General features: G+C 31.4%; 1 protein-coding gene across 4 annotated transcripts in view; it reads left to right on the forward strand.

Annotated features, from left to right (window-relative positions):
- The window catches only part of LOC129968463 (protein unc-93 homolog A-like), a 33,367-nt gene that overhangs the window by 11,686 nt on the left and 1,366 nt on the right, over window positions 1-20,315 (forward strand). For 3 of the 4 annotated variants that reach the window (XM_056082359.1, XM_056082363.1, XM_056082360.1), the window contains exons 2-4: window positions 10,372-11,368; window positions 13,547-13,814; window positions 18,233-18,461. In XM_056082359.1, the coding sequence (XP_055938334.1) occupies window positions 10,372-11,368; window positions 13,547-13,814; window positions 18,233-18,459 (1,492 nt within the window). In that variant the 3' untranslated portion in view covers window positions 18,460-18,461. Of the gene's footprint in view, window positions 1-2,631; window positions 2,764-10,371; window positions 11,369-13,546; window positions 13,815-18,232; window positions 18,462-20,315 lie in introns of those variants that run through there. The other variant, XM_056082362.1, reaches the window with a different exon arrangement.

Here is a 20,315-nt window from a genome sequence, read left to right on the forward strand (position 1 = left end):
TGTGATCATCAAAAGATTCAATCTTGAGATTTTGATGAATTGACATGTTTTACATCTTCCTGAGTTCAAAAAGATTATTTTTTGGAATTTTTCTCTGTCTGTGAAGATAATTATTCGAAACAATAAAAAATTGCAAAGAGATGGACGAATTAATTTTGGAATGCGATTTTTTTTCCCACCAAAATTGTAAGGTGATCAACCAATGAGTCACTCTTGTATTGTCAAGCATACAGGATAATTTTAATTGGTTAGCTTAGTTATATTAACGTACCGTTTTAAAGCAATATTACGGCTATGTTGCAGCCTTTTAACAAAGGTCAAATGACGAAAACTGCATATGAGTTTGCACCTGCCTCTTCACTTCCCACTGCAGAGAGAGGGGGGGGGGCATTTGGGCCTTACGAGCCAATATATTCGGGGGGCACCATATTGCTTACATGATAGTTCTTCCCCTGTATTGGGTATCGAACATACAGCCTTCTGGTCACGAAGCCATGATCTTACATTTAGGTTCCCGCGGTCCTAAGGGCAACTTGAATAACCGTTGTTACATAAGAGTTTTAGGAATTCGGAATTCAAAGAGCTATCACTGTCCACATCAGCCCAACACCGCCGTTGAAGGTACACTCGTTTTTCAGGAGGAAGTAACACGACTGTATACTATTTCTTTAATTACTAGGAACATCAAATTTGCAAGTTTCTATCACATTTAACCTGAAATCGTGTCTGTCCATCCATGGATGGATATGCTAGTGTCCATCCGTTAGCAATAAGTTAAAAGGAAGAAATTTAGCATTAGGTTTTATTATTACATTAGTAGATATATATTAGATTTTGGACTCAGTTCGTAAGCGGGTTTTTTGTTTTTGGGTATATGAACATGTCTTATCGCCAAAATGAAAGATCTATATCAAGGTTTGGTTTTAATAAGAAGAAGGGAAGGCATCTAAAATAAGAGCTTTACTATGAAGCAAATTAAATGTTGCATTTACGATGGAAGTTTTACTTAATTTAACTTTTACTATGAAGTTACTGTAAAAAATATTTGTGCGAAGTTGACACGAAAAGGTTATGTTTATAATGAAGCATATAGCTAATCATTTTGTGCTACTATATGAGAAATGGGGGGGGGGGATCTCATGTTTTCAGAAAATAGATTACATTACAAAATAGCTTAGCTTAAAATAGTTTAAGATCCAACAAAATGACTTGATATATAAAAACGATCATATAAAATACAAAAAAAAATGTTCAGAAATAAATATAAAAATTAGAATATAATCTAGTAAAATATCCAAAATTAAAATAAATCGATCAAAAATAGAGGTAAAATATACTTTCATTTGTATCAGGTATACCTTTTCTAGCAAGTACGATTTCCAGATATTTTGCAAGATATCCTTATTCTGCATTATCAGCACTTCAAAAACCAGCTGGTAGAGTTATCCCAAAGCTTTCCCGCATACTTTCTAATAAAGATGAATTTGTCTGTTAGACATATTTTTTCCAGCCGTTTGAAGCCAAAATTTGACGCAGAATTACAATTGCAATCACAAAATCACATTTAAAATTTGGTATATTTAAATCATTGCGTTCCTGAGTAATTGCGTTTACATGTTTCTGAAAGTACAGACGAATAGACGTTCAACCGCTCGTTGGATTTGGCTCAAAATTTGACAGGTGCCTATTCTATAGATGTTAAATCTGTGCACAAAATTTTATCCCTCTAGCCCTCTTCGTTCTGTAGTTACCGCATTAACTTATATTCAAACTGCCGGATAGACAGACTTTTTCTGAGCATATTTTGCTCAACATTTGACAGAAATCTGCAAATTTGGCATAAAAACCGTATACAAAGCTCCATCCCTCTAACTCAAAGTGTTTTTAAGTTATCTTTGTCAAAGACAGAAAGATAGTTGAACAAGCAAACATATTGTCAAAAATGTGTTTTTCGAATTCAAGGAGATCTAAAACGTTCAGATTCGTCAAAGTCTTGAATTCGAATTTTCTTCACGAGTATAAAACTTTCTCTATATTTCATATACGAAAAAAATAAAAAAGCAGTATTTTTCTTGTATAAAAACCAAATTTGTAAAACGAAATATTTACTAAAAGTTGTACATACATAAAAAAATATTAAATGATATTTCTTTTATCAATTTTGTGTAAATTCGTTTCCTATTATTCCTGCTGTTGGAGAGTTATATTGATTCTTAAACTGTGCTGTTGCCACAATTTTTTTATTTCTTGAAACAGAAAAGTTTTTTTTAAAAAATTAATAAGGACTTTATCATGTTTCAGAGTGCATCTTTTCAATGTAAGAATTAGACTTCGTTAGTATTGTAAAATTCGTTAAAAAAAGAAGAGAGAGCTTCCTTTCTTGAAAACAAAATATGGATGGATATTATCCAACCTAAAATATCGAAGAGTTAATTCAATGTTATTTTTAATTGATAATCATTTTGTATTAGCCATTCATTTCAATATCGCCGCTTATCATAAACCTAATAAATGATGTTTATAAACATAAGAGTGTGGCTCTTTATTACCTGAAACTAATGTTTCGACAATCCCGACTGACACTACACACAAAAGATGATTACTGCTGTTGCGTTGTCAACACCTTTATCTCCAAACTGCAGTATGATGCAACTATCTCGGTTGATTCGCGAGATTGTTTCATTTTCGTTTGTTTAATATTTATGCAAAACTCATGGATGCAAGATAAAATATAAACGCCTCTCAAAATAGAAGTGTCCAGAGGTAATTTTCTTATTTTCATCCTACTTTCTGAAAATATGACACATTCAGCGCAAATAATTATACTTAAAATTATGAGTAATGGAAATTCTTCATATAATACATTAACGAAAATAAGGATTTCAAAGATTATGTTCGTTATACGAAAGTTTGTTATTGATGTTCGCTTTTTTACACACTTCTATGTAACTTGACTTATTTCATGTTTGTAAAGATAGCATTTTGTAAACGAATTTTCACTCAGATACGCATATGCTAGAATTGTGATTTTTAAATATTTGCCTGTTCTCGATGACAAAACACTATTTAATTATTTTCATGGCTAAACAGTTAATTGATCGACTAATTTCCTTAAATTGGATTGCCGCGATTCACTTAGAACCGAAATGGAAAAAAAATCTGATTTCACGATTCCAAAATATTTATAATAATTAAATCTTGAAAACAAATATAGAAAATAAGTTCAAAAATATTTTTACATTTCAATATAATAATTAAATAGTGCTGTAAAATCTTTTTGTATTAAATTTACAATATGAATTTCATTTTTTTTCCTTCTGGAACGCCGAAAATAAAAAATAAAAATAATAATAAAAATTATACGGATAACAGATGAAGGTAGGTATATTTATACGTAGTAATAATGAAATGCGGGATAAACATAAAATATTTCCTTAATTAAACTTTGACATAAAGTAACATTGAAAATAATTACTGTAAAATTTTTATCATTGCATAGACCTGCTGCTAAAGTAATTTTATCGTCCAGTAAATGAGAAAAATAAGCCAGTTTTTAACTAAATAATGAAAAAAAAAAAAAATAGAGCTGCTTAAAATTTTTTTCTTTGACAGCAAAACCATCTTTTCTAGCCAATGTTAGTTCAATGAAGTATATGCGAAGACCATGCAGTATCCTCTCATTGTGGTTCTATTAATGTTCGGTTCCTATAAGACAAATTTCAAAGTAAATAATTTGAAAGAGATGAAGCACATCATGGACTAGGAGAACCTCCTTCATTGGTTATCCCACTGGGGAGGGGGGCACCTCTGATATGGAGATGAGAAGCCTCCTATATCAGGGACTTCTACTTCCTACGGTAGGGGTTGTGCCGGGACCGATGAAAATACATCCTATGGGCTTGGAACAGCCGGGAAAGGAGGAAGACTAAGCAACGGTTGATATTCGCTTACCATTTGCCCATATTTCTTCTTTTGCGTTGTTTTAAAACAATATTGTCTGCTTATTTTATAATTTTAATGATTTACTGATTTTACATAGATTTCAACATAGTAAAAACATAAAATGATATATAATTTTTGTTTCCAAAATCAATTTGAAGCATTTAAATTTACAGAAAAAGTTGATTCTACAAAATAATTTAACGCCTATTTACTTAATAAGAATTCTCTAGGCAAATATAAAGATAGTTTTTAAAAACTTTTTGCAAAAATTAAATATTTTAAAATTTGTTAAAAACGCTTAACAAAGTCTTCATTTGAATGCGGCAGCTCTCGCTTAGAAATGTCAAGTAAATATTTCTTTGCCATAAAACTTGTTATTTCTAATATTAATTTTTTTTGATGAAATATTAATTTTTACATCACTTTGCAAATGAAACCTTAGTTTATGAAAGGTTTATCCAGAAAGAAAAGCCCGCATTATTTTTAATGTAACTTTAACCTCTTATAAGTCCTTTTTTGTCTAATTCTATTTAATAGAGATACAGAAGATGCTATCACAAAATTATCATTATCTTTTGAATCTGACTCCTATAGAATCAGATTATTATTTTACTTTTAAAATTTAACTATCCTACTAAGATTTATTAATAATGAAATTTTTTAATATTTAATAATTAAATTTTTTAATTAATAAAAGATTAGCTTTAAAAATCTAATTTTTAAAAGCTGTTATATATTTAAATTAACAAAATATTTCTAAAGAGTATTTTTCCATGTTATTTATATATTTCAATCAGTAACTGCCTATTTTTCTATTTATATATCCATCGAATAAACTCCCTTCTACCCTCAAAAGAAAAGAAAGTAATATGAACTGAAATATCATAATTTTTTTAATATTTAATAATCGTTTTAAATTGTAATTTTAACAGTGAAACATTAATAGATATAGTATATTACTCTGTTAAATACAATTGAGTTTTCTGTATTAAATGCAACTGAGAATTTTGAAGATACATATACTAATTAAAAACAATTGCGTTAATTTTATTTCATAATATAATAATTCCTTCTTGTATTAAGTATCAATCATATGTATCAAAAATAATGAAATTGTTTTTTACACAATTATTTTAAAAATTAATTTTAAAAGATCGAATATAATATCATCCGTAACATTCATGTGAATAGTTCAGACAATTTATTTCTTTTTATAAACAATATTTTCCGAAATATAAGATACTCGGAATTTTATTCCTTTTTTTAAATAGAAATTGATAAACAATTTTCAAATGTCACTGGATTAAAACTTTAACATAAAAAATACATAAAAGAAATATGTTTTTCATAAAACGCAAACGAAAGTTATAACAAAAAATTTATCCTTAAAATGGTAATAAAAATTCCGAATTATATCATCGAAACGTGTCTGTCTACTCGCTACAATGAGTAGTATAACGCTAGCATAATCTTAGACTTTATGTGTACCTGCAATCAAAAAGTTACAACTCAGAAAATATTGCTAATAAAGGGAAGCAAAACCTATTATGTGAATGTTAGAAATTATACATATTCTGTTCTATGTAAGCCATTGATAAACTAGAAATATTTGCACGAATTTTAAAAGTTAAAAGAATTTAACATAAAACATATGAGAGGTCACGATGGTCTGGTTATAAGAAACTGATTGACAACACTAGCAAGCCGCTTAGTCATCTTTTATTTTTCTATTCAGATAGTCAATTGAAGATTTTAAAATGATTTAGATAACAATAAAACGGTCAGTTAGAAAGTGTATTAAAAATTTTGGATTTACATGAGAAATGAATCCATTAATCTATCTCTCAGATTCTGTGTCTTTATTTAACCAACATTTTTCCTACCATACAAAACTTTTAGAGAACAGAAATTCCAAAAGAGGAAATCTAAAGCATAACAATTTAAAATAATGGAAAACTTATACAGTTTGAGGGCCCTTAAGACCAATGCCTGGTACGTGGGGGGCATTCTTTTCCTTTGCACTACGTGAGAAAAGGCATGAGAAAAGGACAACGACGGAAAAACCATAGATTTGAGTTAACTGATATCAAGAGCCCGTTTCGAAGCAAGACGAAGTCGATTTGGAGGGTGGGGCCTCGTCATTTTACCCCTCGTGTCCAGATGATCCCGGACATGGTTCAGATTTGCTTTATCACCTGGACATGGATAATCTAAACGACACCTTAATCTGCAAATACTTCCCCAAATTGCCGAACTATACCAGCGGAAGACGTTTGATCTTCAATGTCAGCTTTAATATTCACCAAACCAGTATATATGGAGAGAATTTGGAGGAATCGGGCTTCTAACCGGGCCTACTACAGCACCGAATCCAAGATCCAATTCACTTCCAGATTTTTATGGAGAACGATTTCATATCTGGTTTTGAAATTTTAAAAGTTAGACTAATTTCTAGTTAAGTACCATTTTTTAAATGCAATTTCTTGATAAAATCCTTTATTTTTTACCTTTTACTTTATAAATAAAACTTTTTAATATTTTAATTTTTTTTTTATTAATTTTAGTTCTAAACATGTTTTAAATTCACTATTATAAACATTGCAGAATATTAAAATTTATATTTTTCAAACGGAGCTCTCGATAATATCGTTTCTGAAATGTATTTTTGCTAAACTTATACATCAATTTATAATTGACAATTCTAAAATTATTAAAATGTTCTATTGTCGTCGAGTAACAGTAAAAATATCAGAATTCTAGTGCATGAAAAAATGAAATTACGAAATTCTGTGATCGGAAACATTTGAAGATCAATCAGAGTGTTTAATATTGATGGCAAAAATAAACTCCTTTCTGAGACAATTTAACTGTACCGTAAATCTTTTCTTACGATTCTGGAAAACCGTTTTCGTAAATGAAAAAAGCAATTAAAATAATTAAACTTTAAATTTAATTATTTATTTTTATGCCAATTTTGATATTCAAGGACAAATAAAAGTTAAGATAAGATAATTAAAACGCTTGTCATCAGAACTTAATTGTGAATAAGTCTGATTATAATGATAAGCTACACATCAACCGAACGCGAAAGATAATGACGTTACGTCAATGCAGAACAGTTTAACGTAATGTGTAGAAGACAATTTGTCCCTATCAGCTGTAAATGATTGGCCTTCGGAATGAACTTTATATTTTTGAGCTACAAATAGTTCATAAAAATATATATCTTTCATTCTTAACTGGAAATAATAAGTGAAACTTGCAAGATCTTTTTTTCTTCTGGACTCTCTCATATAAGTACACTATTTGATGCGTTTAGTGCTATGTTCTACATTCTTCTCTTTGGACAATCGGATCCTTGATTTGCCTTAACTACTAAATCTTCTCTTTTAATGCCAATACAACAGAAATGAGATTTGATCTCCTTTCTTTGGGTTTTTGATTTATAGTATTTACATACCATCAAATGGAATGATCGGCAAACTGTCGATCATTCAACAGGTTAAGAACAAAAATCGATACGCACCTATGAAGGGGACGCAATGGCCTGGTGGTAAGGTCTCGGCTTTAGAACCAGAGGGTTTCAGGTTCGAGACCAGATTCCATTAAGGAAATGCAGTGTAAGCGGGAATGGCAGTACGTTAAATCCGTCGGGGCCAAAAGCCCTTCCGCTGATGTGGTGTGGAAGCTCGGAGAGGGGGTTGCTAGCTCAAGTGTCGTCCTCATCATCTGACCGTGGTTCAAAATTGCGAAATCTGTCTCAAAATAGCTCTAATGCTGCTTTAAAACGGGACATTAGTATAATTAAATTAAATAAAAAATATTCTATGATTCTGACCTATTAAAACGTGAGAAAATTTCACACATCTAACAAGTTGATTTCTCGGATTTCATGTGTATGCGGGCGGATAGACGGACTTATCTTGGATGTATCGTAGTCCCAATTGAATAAAAATTTTAAACTATGACGCAAACTCTATGCGCCACATTTCATCTTGCAGGTTTTTGCATTTTTAAATTATTACATTCACATATTCACCAGCATATTTATTTTAAATTATTCTATAGATTATATTAAATTATTTTATATATATATATATATATATATATATATATATATATATATATATATATATATATATATATATATATATATATATATATATACTGAAAAGTAGAAAGCATGTTTGACAAGCAGTGAAGGGACTTTGTATTTTTATTTTTAAATTAATTTTAATATCCATTTCGTGAAAGCATAATTATTTACAAGAAGACGCTGCGCGCTACAAAAGCAGAAGTAAAAAAAGGCAAAAAGGCACGAAACAAATGATCACTAGCCTTATATGACATAAGATTTCCGGCCACGCGCCAATTCAATACATATGTTGACCTTGACACCTTTTTAAGGGCACCGAAGATATCACTTTCATTTGATACGTAGTACTGATGGCGCATTATTTTTACAAAGTGATTAATTAAACCGAAAGTGGAATTGGATCACGAAATATTTTTAGAATGAAGTCACTATGGGCTAAATTAAGATAAAATCTTGGGAATTAATTAAATTGAAATTAGAATTAAAATATCATTACACACACACACACACATATATATAGTTTTTTGAGGATATAAGTATTGTGTGCTAACAAATATAAGACTTACAAATGTAAAGCAATACTTAATCGATAATGGAAGGACGTTTCAAGTGGAAAAACTGCAGTTACAAATGCAAATTAAAAAGGGGAAAATAAGAATATACATAAATACAAGCAGAAAAAAAAATTGCTCTCATGCAAATAGAAATATTTAGTAATTTAGATTATAGAATGGGGCAGGTTCAGAAGCATGATTAAATTTAGATAATCAAAATACATGCACATAAAGCATAAAATAATGTTTATAAAATATATGAAAACAAGCGCATGGAAATACAGTCTAAGTAACTCTACAAAAAAAAAAAAAAAATACTGTTAATGCATGTGCAAAATATTGTAAAGAAAGATTAGCTCTGAACGTAGACAGAGAAAGGAGGATGCCACACTCTATTCATATAACATAATTCAGCCTGAAACTAGGGCTGGGTGGTGATCGAATTTCATCATCGCGATATATCCTCCAACTTATATCGATATTTCTCGATATTCATTATTTATTTTTGCTATGATAAATATCGATATTTCTCGATATTCATTATTTATTTTTGCTGTGATGAATATCGATATTTCTCGATATTCATTATTTATTCTTACTATTATAAATAGCATCTCTTAACATATTAACTAACCAGAAAGACTCCAAGTAAAAGCTTTCATTTTATATAATAAAAATATTCGTACTTTTTTCAATAAATATAATAAAAAATAATTGTATTAAATCCCCTTCAATAAAAGGAGTCACTGTCAAAGCAATTTCTGCATTTTACAATTTATCATATTCCGTTTTTTAATAAAATAATAATTTTCAAAATTTTACTTTTTTTTACTGCTGATTTAGAAAACGTCAGTTTCTTTCATGCTTTATTTAAGAAAAGAAAGCCACGTAATGATGCTTTCATCAGGTAAAATTAAGTTTTTAATAAAACTTGAATTTACCTGATGAAAATTTGAAATCAGAAATCCTGAAATCCAACGTCTTGAAAAATTAATTCTGTTTATGAATTACATAAAATTTTATTCTTATTTTAAAAGTATTATTAGCAGATTTAATTGAAATATGCTCTAGATTTCTAACAAAAATCTAGATAAATTAGGTAAGTAAAATTAAAGAGGCTTTCGTATCATTTACTGTTTTAAAAATAAAAAAAAGCCTAAAAAATAGTAATTTCGAAATGAATAAAACATGAATAACAAATATTATGGTGGTGTCATTTTATTTACGGAAGAATGATGCAATGCATCAAACATTTAAGAAAAGATATTCCAGTTTCAAATATGAAACAGCATGGTCAAATAAAAGAAAAATATATCATTATATATTAATATAAACTCAAGGGGAAAAAAAACAGAAAGCACTCAAATAAAATTTGCATGAATGTTTTAATATTCAGAACATCATGTTTCTGAATATTTAAATTCTATTTAATTATCTATTTATTATTTTCAATTCTTCTATTAACAGTTTGGCATATTATAAAATTCAAAATAGAATTAAACGTTTAAAAATAAAATAAAAATATGAAAAATTAAAAATGAAAGAGGAAAATGAAATAAAAAAAGAGTTATATAAAAACAGCTAACGATTGAAAAATAAAAATTAATACTAATATCAGCCCATTCAGTGACTCAAAATCTGAAATCGATGGATAACTTTTACAGGAATTGTAAAGTATATTTCAATTATTCGGAACCGTTTTTCTCCAAGCATTTTGTATTTTCTTAACGATTAACTGTTCTATTATTTTTATTTAAAAAAAAATATATGCATTATTAGATTGCAGGTAATCTACATCCAAATGAAGAAAGAAGCACAATCTGAAAAGGTAGAAATGAATACCACTGTTGCTGAAAAGGAAAATACTGCTGCAACGATGATTACAAAACCTCCCATCATGTCCAAAGGGAGAATTCTGAAAAACTTGATAGTTCTCTGTCTGGGGTACTTCTTCCTCTTCAGCTCTTACCAAGCATTGGCTAATCTCCAAAGCACTCTGAATATCGAGGATAACTTAGGGGTGGTCTCACAAAGCGTCATCTATGCAGCCCTCATATTCTCCTCTCTCTTTCTCCCCAAACTCATCATTAGAAAATTCGGCTGCAAAATCACCCTGGTTCTGTGCACCCTCACATACGTTCCATATATAGCTGCAAATTTCTACCCAGCTATGGAGACGCTTGTGCCAGCGGCCATCCTAATTGGTCTTGGAGCAGCTCCCCTCTGGTCAGCCAAATGCACCTATTTAAATGAGATCAGTGTCCTGTATGCAAGTCAAAGCTCGGATACGGCTGATGTCATAACAGCACGCTTCTTTGGTATCTTCTTCATGGTTTTTCAGAACACCCAGATCTGGGGCAATCTTGTGTCCTTCTTCGTTTTGAGACCATCCAAGAATGAAGTCGCCAATGATGCACCGCAGAATTACACTTCAATCATGAAGTCCTTTCTCAATGATTCGTCTAATATATCCTCTGATGAAGTAGTCTGTGGGGCGGATTTCTGTTTTGGCATAAACGAAAATCTCATACCCCCGAGCAACGATAAGAGGTATATGCTGATCGGAATCTATTTAGGCCTCACTCTTCTGGCCGCCATGACCACAGCTCTGTTCTTGGATACAATCAAGCAGAAGAAAGAGGACGACGGCGAAAGTCTGATCGCAAAAGTGGCTGCCACGCTGAAACACCTGAAAAAGCCGGATCAGATGTTTTTAGTCCCCATCACCATCTTCAGTGGTCTTCAGCAAGGTTTCATTTTGGGAGATTACTCCAAAGTAAGTATAGCTTTTATTCAGATTGATATACTTTTGATTGGAGACAATTAATGCTAATGTACTCGCATTAAATATAATATGACACTTTGATGTTACAAGAGAAAATAGAAGTGACTATTGAAGCATCTGAAAGATAACAAAATTTTCCATCAGCCCAGGAACTATGCTAAGTAAAATATTGAAATGAGGGTCCTTTTTCTCCCTACTAGCTATACAGAGGCTTTTAACATTATACAAACAAGGGATGCTTGATATATATAATTTATCTTAATAACATAGACATAATAATATAGAAAAAAATACATAATCCGAGAAACCTAAAAAAGGAAAGGTAAAACGTTATAAAAAAATGGAGTTTCCAATTTGAAACAGCCACCTTAATTTAGGATCACATTATAGAGATGAATATGTTTTCAGGCGTTAATCTTCCACTGAACTAATTGAGAGAAAATTAAAAAGAACATGATAAGTAAATAATCTGAAACTAAAACAATCAATAATAGCAAATACAATATTATTAATTGTGATGTAGTTGTGTTTATGTTATGTGTAATATAGAGATAAACTATGTAGTGTCTACAAAGTGAAATGTAGGCTTGAATTCTCACAAAATAAATTCATCATCATGTATATAAGATTATATTTTTTATAAAGTTTTTTTCCTATTTGCTTTAATAAAATAAGTATGAAAGTCGGGCTTCTTTTTAAGAATATCTTTCACATATATTTCCCCTCAATATGAAGCATGCACCACACACTTTATAATACTCTTTTATAATAAAACTCTTTATCTGTCTCATATTCCTTTGTCATGAAATATCATTTTGATTTTCAATCGTTTGCGTAAAAGATCACGTTTGATATTTGTAGACGATTTTCATTCATGGCATTTGATAACTTCTGTTAAAGCGACACATCAGCACGATTACTCTTTATAGTGCATTTCATAGGAAAAAATAGACTGACGAAAACTCCCGGTTTGCACTTTTATACAACTATCAACCTTTCCTGTAAATGTACCTCAGCCTTAAAAAAGCACTGTCACATCTTAAAAGCAAATTGGAGACAACAAACACAACTACGAACAACGGGAATTATGGCGCCATCTATAGTGGAATTGTGAAGTTATTTACTCCAGCAGGTATCATTTCAGATTACTCACTGTGAATTTAAAGCACTGATAGCACACAAGATGGAGTTGTAATCCTTTACTATGCAATAATATTTATTTGATCACTTTTATTCTTTGAAATAATGGCAAATACGCGTAACATATTCAAAGACCGTTTCGTAATACATATACAAGGCTATTCAAGACAGTTGCATCCATAAAAAATGTTTATAAGCTTTTTGTTACATTTGCTCTTATAAGGTAAGAATGGAAGTCGGGCTATTTTTTAAGAATATTTTTTTACATATATTTCCCTCAATAGAAAGAAAACAATTGAATACAATACAGAGCAAAAGTCTTGTTTGGATGCTTAATAATTGCCTGATGTGATTTTTCTTGGCCACACGGACAACATCCATATGGTAGCTCATTTCGCTAATATTGCGGCAATCTCTACACAATCCTGTCATTTGTTTACTGCTGCAGGTGCAAGAAACATCAAAAGAAGTTCAAAGCCGAAATACAATGAAATGAAGACAAAAGAAGCAACTTCAGAAGTTTTAAATAGCCACATGTAGATCGTATAGACATCTATCGAATGCGTATACCAACGGTTGCGAGCATTCTTCACAGCGTCTAATGTAAAATGGACGTTGCCTGAGTGACCAAGGAAAGTGATATCGGGAATTTTTAAACAAAATTGTAAGCTCCCTTTTAAATTATATTCATATTATTCCCTCCTTTCGTTCTTTACATGAAATTTACAGTCATTTACAATCGACGCGTTTTGAATAATCCTGCATTATCCTTCTTAATTTTTTTTTTAAAAATAGAGTTTAGATCTTGATGTAGCTACAGGCAATGTATAGAAGGAACAAAAAGGATATTTTATTCTCTTATATCTAGTTCTGCAGTACCATGTGGAAAATGCCCCTGCTTTCAAACTCGGACTTAAAAATATATTTCAGGTCTCATTGAGATGTTACGCTATAACCGATCTTTGTATTTCAGACACAGGCGCAACTATTAAGCCCTCCATTTGAGAGGATATGTCAATTCTTTTTCAGGCTTATGTGGCGTGTGCATGGGGAATGTATCACGTGGGTCTGGTCTTCATCTGCTTCGGCGTTGTAGATGCTGTTATGTCTTTTTGCGCGGGCCGCCTGGTAAAATATGTGTCGAGGATGGCCATCATGTTCGTCGGCGCAGCCGGCAACCTCGGCGTCTGCATCGTCCTCTTCCTCTGGGAACCGAACAGTGACCAGTCCGTAGTGTTCTTCGTGCTGGTGGGTATCTGGGGCCTTAGCGATGCAATCTGGCAGACGCAACTCAACTGTAAGTATTGTGGCTGATGTGATATAAAAGTTACAAAGGTGCGAATGCACACTGACAAATATTATCTAAATTTACACAATCATCTCCAGGACAAATTAGATGTTAACCCCAGAAAAGACAAAAAGTCAGTATGTCTTCTCTGAACAATTTATATATTAAAAAGAAAAACGTAAAAGCATTCTGCAGATATTTTTTAACATTTGCAATTTAACAGAACTAAAATATAAACTGAACTCTAACGCACAGACCTGAGAGCCTATAATACCTAGATCATAAAAGAAAAATTATTAGAATAAAAATATTTAAAATAGAATATAGTATATTTATGAATACTCTCTGTTCCCAAAAATGTAAACAAAAGCGTAAAATACAATTAAGAGCAAAATTAAGAATGTGAAATTTTTTTTTTTTCATATGTGTATAAACACTACATGAAACGCAAAATTAAGGTAAATTCATTAGGGGAAAAAACCCTACTTGCTTTGTGATAAGACCCGATTTCACCATAATAAAACTGAATGCAAGTTCAAAAAATCTAAGTAATGGTAGATAAACTGTAAAATGACTACTCTAATATAGCAGATTATTTCGAATAACATGTTTAACATGTTATAAACATAAGTGCTTTCATGATTTTTTTAAAAATTTAAATTGCCAGTTCATATGGAGGTAAGATTGAAAATTCTTCACATATAATCAGTATGCGATTTGTATCTAAATATTTTCTCCTAAAAAACATAATTTTACAAAAAAAAAAAAAAAAAAAAAAAAAATGTCGAACGAACCTCTGTCTTCCATATACTGACATAAAATGATCCTCTAATATTTGCTGATAGTCCTGAGAGTTGATTGCTAAGAATGTTTGTTCATTAAATCCAAAATTTTACTAATTCGTTACTAATCCTCCACTTTACTGTCTGCTAAAAATACTTCTTGGTTCGCTTTATAAATCATACTAATAAAATTTATATCCTTCTGGTTCATTCAAGTGCCACTTTTTTTCATCGCTAAATATTGTTGAAGGCCATTTATCACCATAAGACATCATTTTCTTTGCGCTCGGAAAAATGGGCATTGCAGGTGTGTTCTGACTTACTTGTTAAAAAGTGCAGGAGCCACATCTTATCGAAACTAAACATGTGACGCCTAAACACAAAAGCAGCATTCAGCATTTCTGATAGAGCTTCTTCTTTGAACATTAAGGTAACTGACAAGTTCTAAAGAAAGAAAATTGCCGAAATTTCTGTAGTAAATAAATGGGACTTCTTCGCAAATAAAATGTAATATCTGATAGAAAACGTAGGACATATTGAAGGAATGACTTATATAACAGTAGAAAAATATTTGTTTCTCACAGCATTTGTTTTTTAAGGGCAAGTCGAGTTTTGATGGGATAGTTTTCAAGTTCATCACAAAAACCGATAAAGTAGAACAAATAATTCTGAATACAATCACTCCAAAGTCAACATATGTGCATAGGCAAGATTACTAATTGCAGTGAATTTATTTTCATTCTTTATTATGCTAATAATGAAAATTTAGAAAAAAATAATAATAACGAATATCAAATAACTTAAAAATCAATATATATACATATATATAGTAATCGTAGATATTGCTGTGTAAAATTTTTTATGATTGTAAAAAACAGAATGCATTGTAATTTGAAGGAAACGTTTTTCGAGAAAACACCACACACACCCCTACAAATAAAAAAAATAACTTTCTATTAAAGGAGATCCTGTTAGATTCATTGTTAAAGGATAATTTATAAAAAACTTTCAACTTTTAAACCTCTACAAGTTATACATTTCTGTAATGAGCGGGATGCCTATTTTATTGAAAAAAATCAATTAATTGATTCAAATTGAAAAATCAACTTTTTTAAGGTTTCCTTAAATAATTGCAACCATTAACAGAAGGTACTAGTAAATTTCTCCTGTAACACCAAATCAGAGATTGACAGAAAATTTTCTTTGGGATTATTTTTAGCTGGTCGTGTGTTTATCAACCTGCAAAAGAAATTGTGAACATTCATTACTGTCTTTAGTGAGAAAGCAGCTTCATCAATGAACAGAAAATTTGTAGCAAAGGTTTAGAATTGCAGCAATTACCACCTTGCGAATTCAATGGCATAATAATAAGAGTAAAAAAAATTACTGTAGCTAATGTCATTTTTACGATAATGTTTTAAAAACAAAATGTATTAATGAGATATTTTTGAGAGGATGTGAAATACTGAGAAATTCAAACGAAACACTCAATCTCATGATTTTATGATGTTAAAATTAAAAACTAGAAGTGAGAAAAGTTGCAGTTGTCCAAAGCGAAAATGTTGGGAAATCGCAAAAAAATATCCCAACTTGCCACAAAACTGCCTGAACTAGAGATCTTTTTTTTCATGTTCTTTCAAACTGCTTAAAGTATTATTAGCGATATTTTTTCGTTTACTTCATTATAAAGAATTTTCTTCTGCCAATTTAACATTGAATCATTTAGCCCGACCCTTTGTGATGTCGTAACAAGTCATTCATAAAATTTTGAGATAGACTACCGCTTGAAGTGAAAGATTTGTTTCACGTAGGCAAACGTTTCTGAGGCATAGTTTCATAGGAAGTGTAGATATAAAAAAATGGAGATCACTAAATACCATTAAAAAAAACTCTAGTAAAATCTACTGCAGAATTTTCGAATAAAATTTCGCAGCGTATTTTCTGCGCGTTATAAAGAAGTTCTCTTTATTTTGCAACATTACGAGACAAAGTGGACGTGAATAAGTAACAACTTGTTAAGCAAATAAAAAAGATGCACCGTTTGCAGGGTTTGTATTGAACACTGCCCTTTCAATTTCTGCTTTATTCCCGATAAAATATTAACTAAAAAATGCACTTATATATAAACAATTACATCAATTGAGATCATATATAGAGCACGCATCTCTAGAGTCAATTCATAATGGCAAACAGTACCGATTCGGAAAGGCTGGCGAGTCACTGAAGACTCGGACTATTTTAGTTCATGGGCAGATGTGTACAATGCGGATTTCGCCATTTAAAGTTGATTAGAACCAAGCCATAGGGCCGCGGTGGCCTGGTGGTACGGTCCCGGCCTCGAACCTGGAGGGTTTCAGGTTCGAGACCCGTTTCCACCGAAGAACCCCCGTGTAAGCGGGTCTAGTGGTTAAATCCGTCGGGGCCAATCGTCTCCCGCTGGGCGTGGTGTGGATGTTTGGAGAGGGGGTGACAGCTCAGATGTCCTTCTCGTCGTCTGACCGCGGATCAGAAGTACGAGGTCTGTTCTCCTGGTGTTGCTTTAAAACGGGACGTTAATATAATTGAATTTAACCAAAGACGAGTCATTACTTAGCGAATCGGTGCTGGCAGGCGACAGTTTTGATTCTATTTTGGCCAAAGTTTTTCCTTCCACAGACAGCAAATGATAAGCTAGATGGAAATGGATGTTTTTGAACAAGACATCTCATTCTCCTCGGAAATTAATATATATTTGTTTAGCTTATGTGTTGACAATAGCAATATAGTTGACCCTTGACCTATGAATAGCCCTTGACCTATGAATTTACTTAACTTCCTAATTAGATGGCACATTTTATTTGGGTTATTTATCGTTATTTTAACTCCTTTAATAATTTAAGGTCATTTGAAGTATTAAAACGTTTCCGTGTGATTTTAGCCTTTTAAATGATTTAATGCTTTCACTTCATTGCAGATTTCAAATTAAAAATTCATATAATTCGAAGTCCGAGTCAGACTTGTCATGGTATACTAAGGAGTTAATACAATGAAATGTAGTTATTTTCTATTTACATTAAAAATGTCAGTCCATACATTTTTAAACAGATTATAATAAATTGAAAAAGGAAAAAAACTGTCTGAAATAACCTATAAAGAATAAAAAATTTGTTTACTGCAAGATACAGCAGAGATTTTGGAACCAATGTGCCGAAACACTTAGGAAAAGCATGTTTTAATACATCCTCTAGTTGCAATGTAATTGGTGGGAAATTAAAGCTGTACCATCAGCAGATGAGGGTAACTTTCTGCTGTTGAGTCGGTTAGAAATGTTCCTGTATCACTGTATGGGACTCGTCTGATTTCTATATCTAGTCAGCGAAAATCGCTCCGCCTGTTTCTACTCCTCTGCACAACTACAGATGATTTTTATGAACTACAATTACAGATGATTTTATTTTGTGGTCCATTCATTCTCACAGTCGTCGCTGTCTTGCAGAATTGCTGTCTGATTTCTGATCCATAGAACAAAAATAACTGGGGCCGCATGCGTTCCGTTCATGTAGTTTGTTAATGACAGCAGTCATTTTACTTGTTGCTATGCAATTATTATGTCGACAAAAAGAAAGTTATAGTATGTTTTTCTTTTAAATTCGTATTTTGTTGCAGCTTTCTACGGAGCCCTGTTCCGGAACCAAGAAGAGGCTGCCTACTCTAACTACAGGCTCTGGGAATCAACGGGGTTCGCCCTGGCATTTTTGTACAGCTCCTTCCTTTGCATTTTGCCTAAGATATCCATCCTTATCGTCTTGCTTTTCATTGGCATGGTCGGATACGTAACCGCCGAAATTCGTTTTCAAAGGGCGAAGCACGCTTACAACTTCTCAAGTACCTAAAGGTAATCACATGAATTTACTTTCCACAATGAGTGTTCTATGATTAGTATGAAAAGAGAACACGATGACACCTCCCTCAAATCGGCAAATAGCATGAGTAGATCGCAAAAACCTATTTAGTTCGTAAGTTTCAAAAGATTGTTTCATTTTCTTTATAATAGAACTAAATGACACCTCTAGATTAGGGAATGCGTTATCATATTAAATCCTGAACATGTGGCATGCTTTTAGATATTTTCATAATTATCTAAAAACATTAAAAAACACAGCATGGAAATGACATCATTTCAAAAAAGAATGTCAGATTTTTCCATAATTGTAGATAAATGATGTTACAATCGCTTCCACAACTGACTGTTATCAGGGAAACAACCAGCTGTCAAAAGACGAGTTGATTGACAAATTTATGATCGGTGTGCATGTGTGCAGAACTCAGACGTCAGAAAATCAAATGAACAACTATAACTATCAAAAAGGTAATTATCAATGTTGGAAGAAGCAATTAAGAGTAGGACTCATTATCAGCTGTTCCTTTGAGGTTCTAAGTGTTTGGTTACAGGACTGGTGACAAAATAAAGCTATGATAAGAAATAAAGGAAATGCTGTCATAAAACTAAAGGAATCAATATATTGGCTAATATCTGATACATATCTTTCTAAATAATCCATCAGGATTGCAATTTACTTTTTTCAATGATTTCCCAAACCTCAAAATATGACATAAATTCGTTACTGCGAAACTTTTCCTTTATAAGCGATTTTCCTTTCATTGCATTACTATTTTAAAACGAATGACTATAAAGAGGCAATTTCATTCATTGAAATAAAAAAGTCACATGCTGCAATGTCAAATGAATATGGAACTTATAAAGCTGTGCTTACTAAAACTTCATGTGAAAATGGATTTGCTCATAGTTCCGGAATTCTTGGATTTTGATTTTTGTCATATTTAGAAGCGATATTCAGGTTATTTAATTATATTTTCTATGCGTTAAAAAGTGAATGTAATAAAAAAATATTTTTAGAAAAATGATTATTTTACATAAAAGTATATGAAGTATAAATGGCTGAAAGAAAACAAATACTTCAATTATTTCATAATTCAATAATTCAACGATTTTGATATTATTATTTTTCTGATATAGTTACAAAACCGGAAAAAGACTACACTTAGAGTTAAATGGATATTAAAAAATCATAACATTTTTATTCATTTGGGAAGTTTAAAACTTCTTTCAACAATGAAGAATCTGGATTGAAAGCTGTACCTCCTTTATTCAGGCCTTTTTTACTTTGGTATAAATATTATCTTACTGGAAACTATCTTCCTCAGTCAGGATACAATAAAATACTGCCCTGTACTTCTTGGAAAGAATAGAAGACAACTGTTATACAGAGGACTGGTTAATACACTCGCCTTCGCTTGCACATCTTTCTCTCTTCCAAGTCACTTGTAAACACATTAGATTTAATACTGCCATCTATCGGCATCAAAAGCAATGTCGCCAAATTCTAAGCCAAGATATATCGAGTTTCACGATCTGGTTTCCCGTCTTGTATCAGTATCAAGATACGGAGAAAGCCACAAGAGATCGTGTTAAATTTTACATGAATGCTCACGTTGAATGCAGTCATAAGTGTTGCTACGCTTTTGACTGCATCTCATTTCGCAATTTCTGAAATGAAGTATAAAACTTAACTGCACTAAAAACAGAGTAAGTTTAATATTAATACTGATGATACAAATAAATTATTTTGAAATATTTTAGGGTCATATTGAAAACATTGTAATGGCATTGAGATACATGCCTTAGCTTTTCTCATACTGTCTAAATTAACTTATAATTGGCTATATC

The sequence above is a fragment of the Argiope bruennichi genome, chromosome 5 (assembly GCF_947563725.1).
Source record: "Argiope bruennichi chromosome 5, qqArgBrue1.1, whole genome shotgun sequence".
Lineage (NCBI taxonomy): Eukaryota > Metazoa > Arthropoda > Arachnida > Araneae > Araneidae > Argiope > Argiope bruennichi.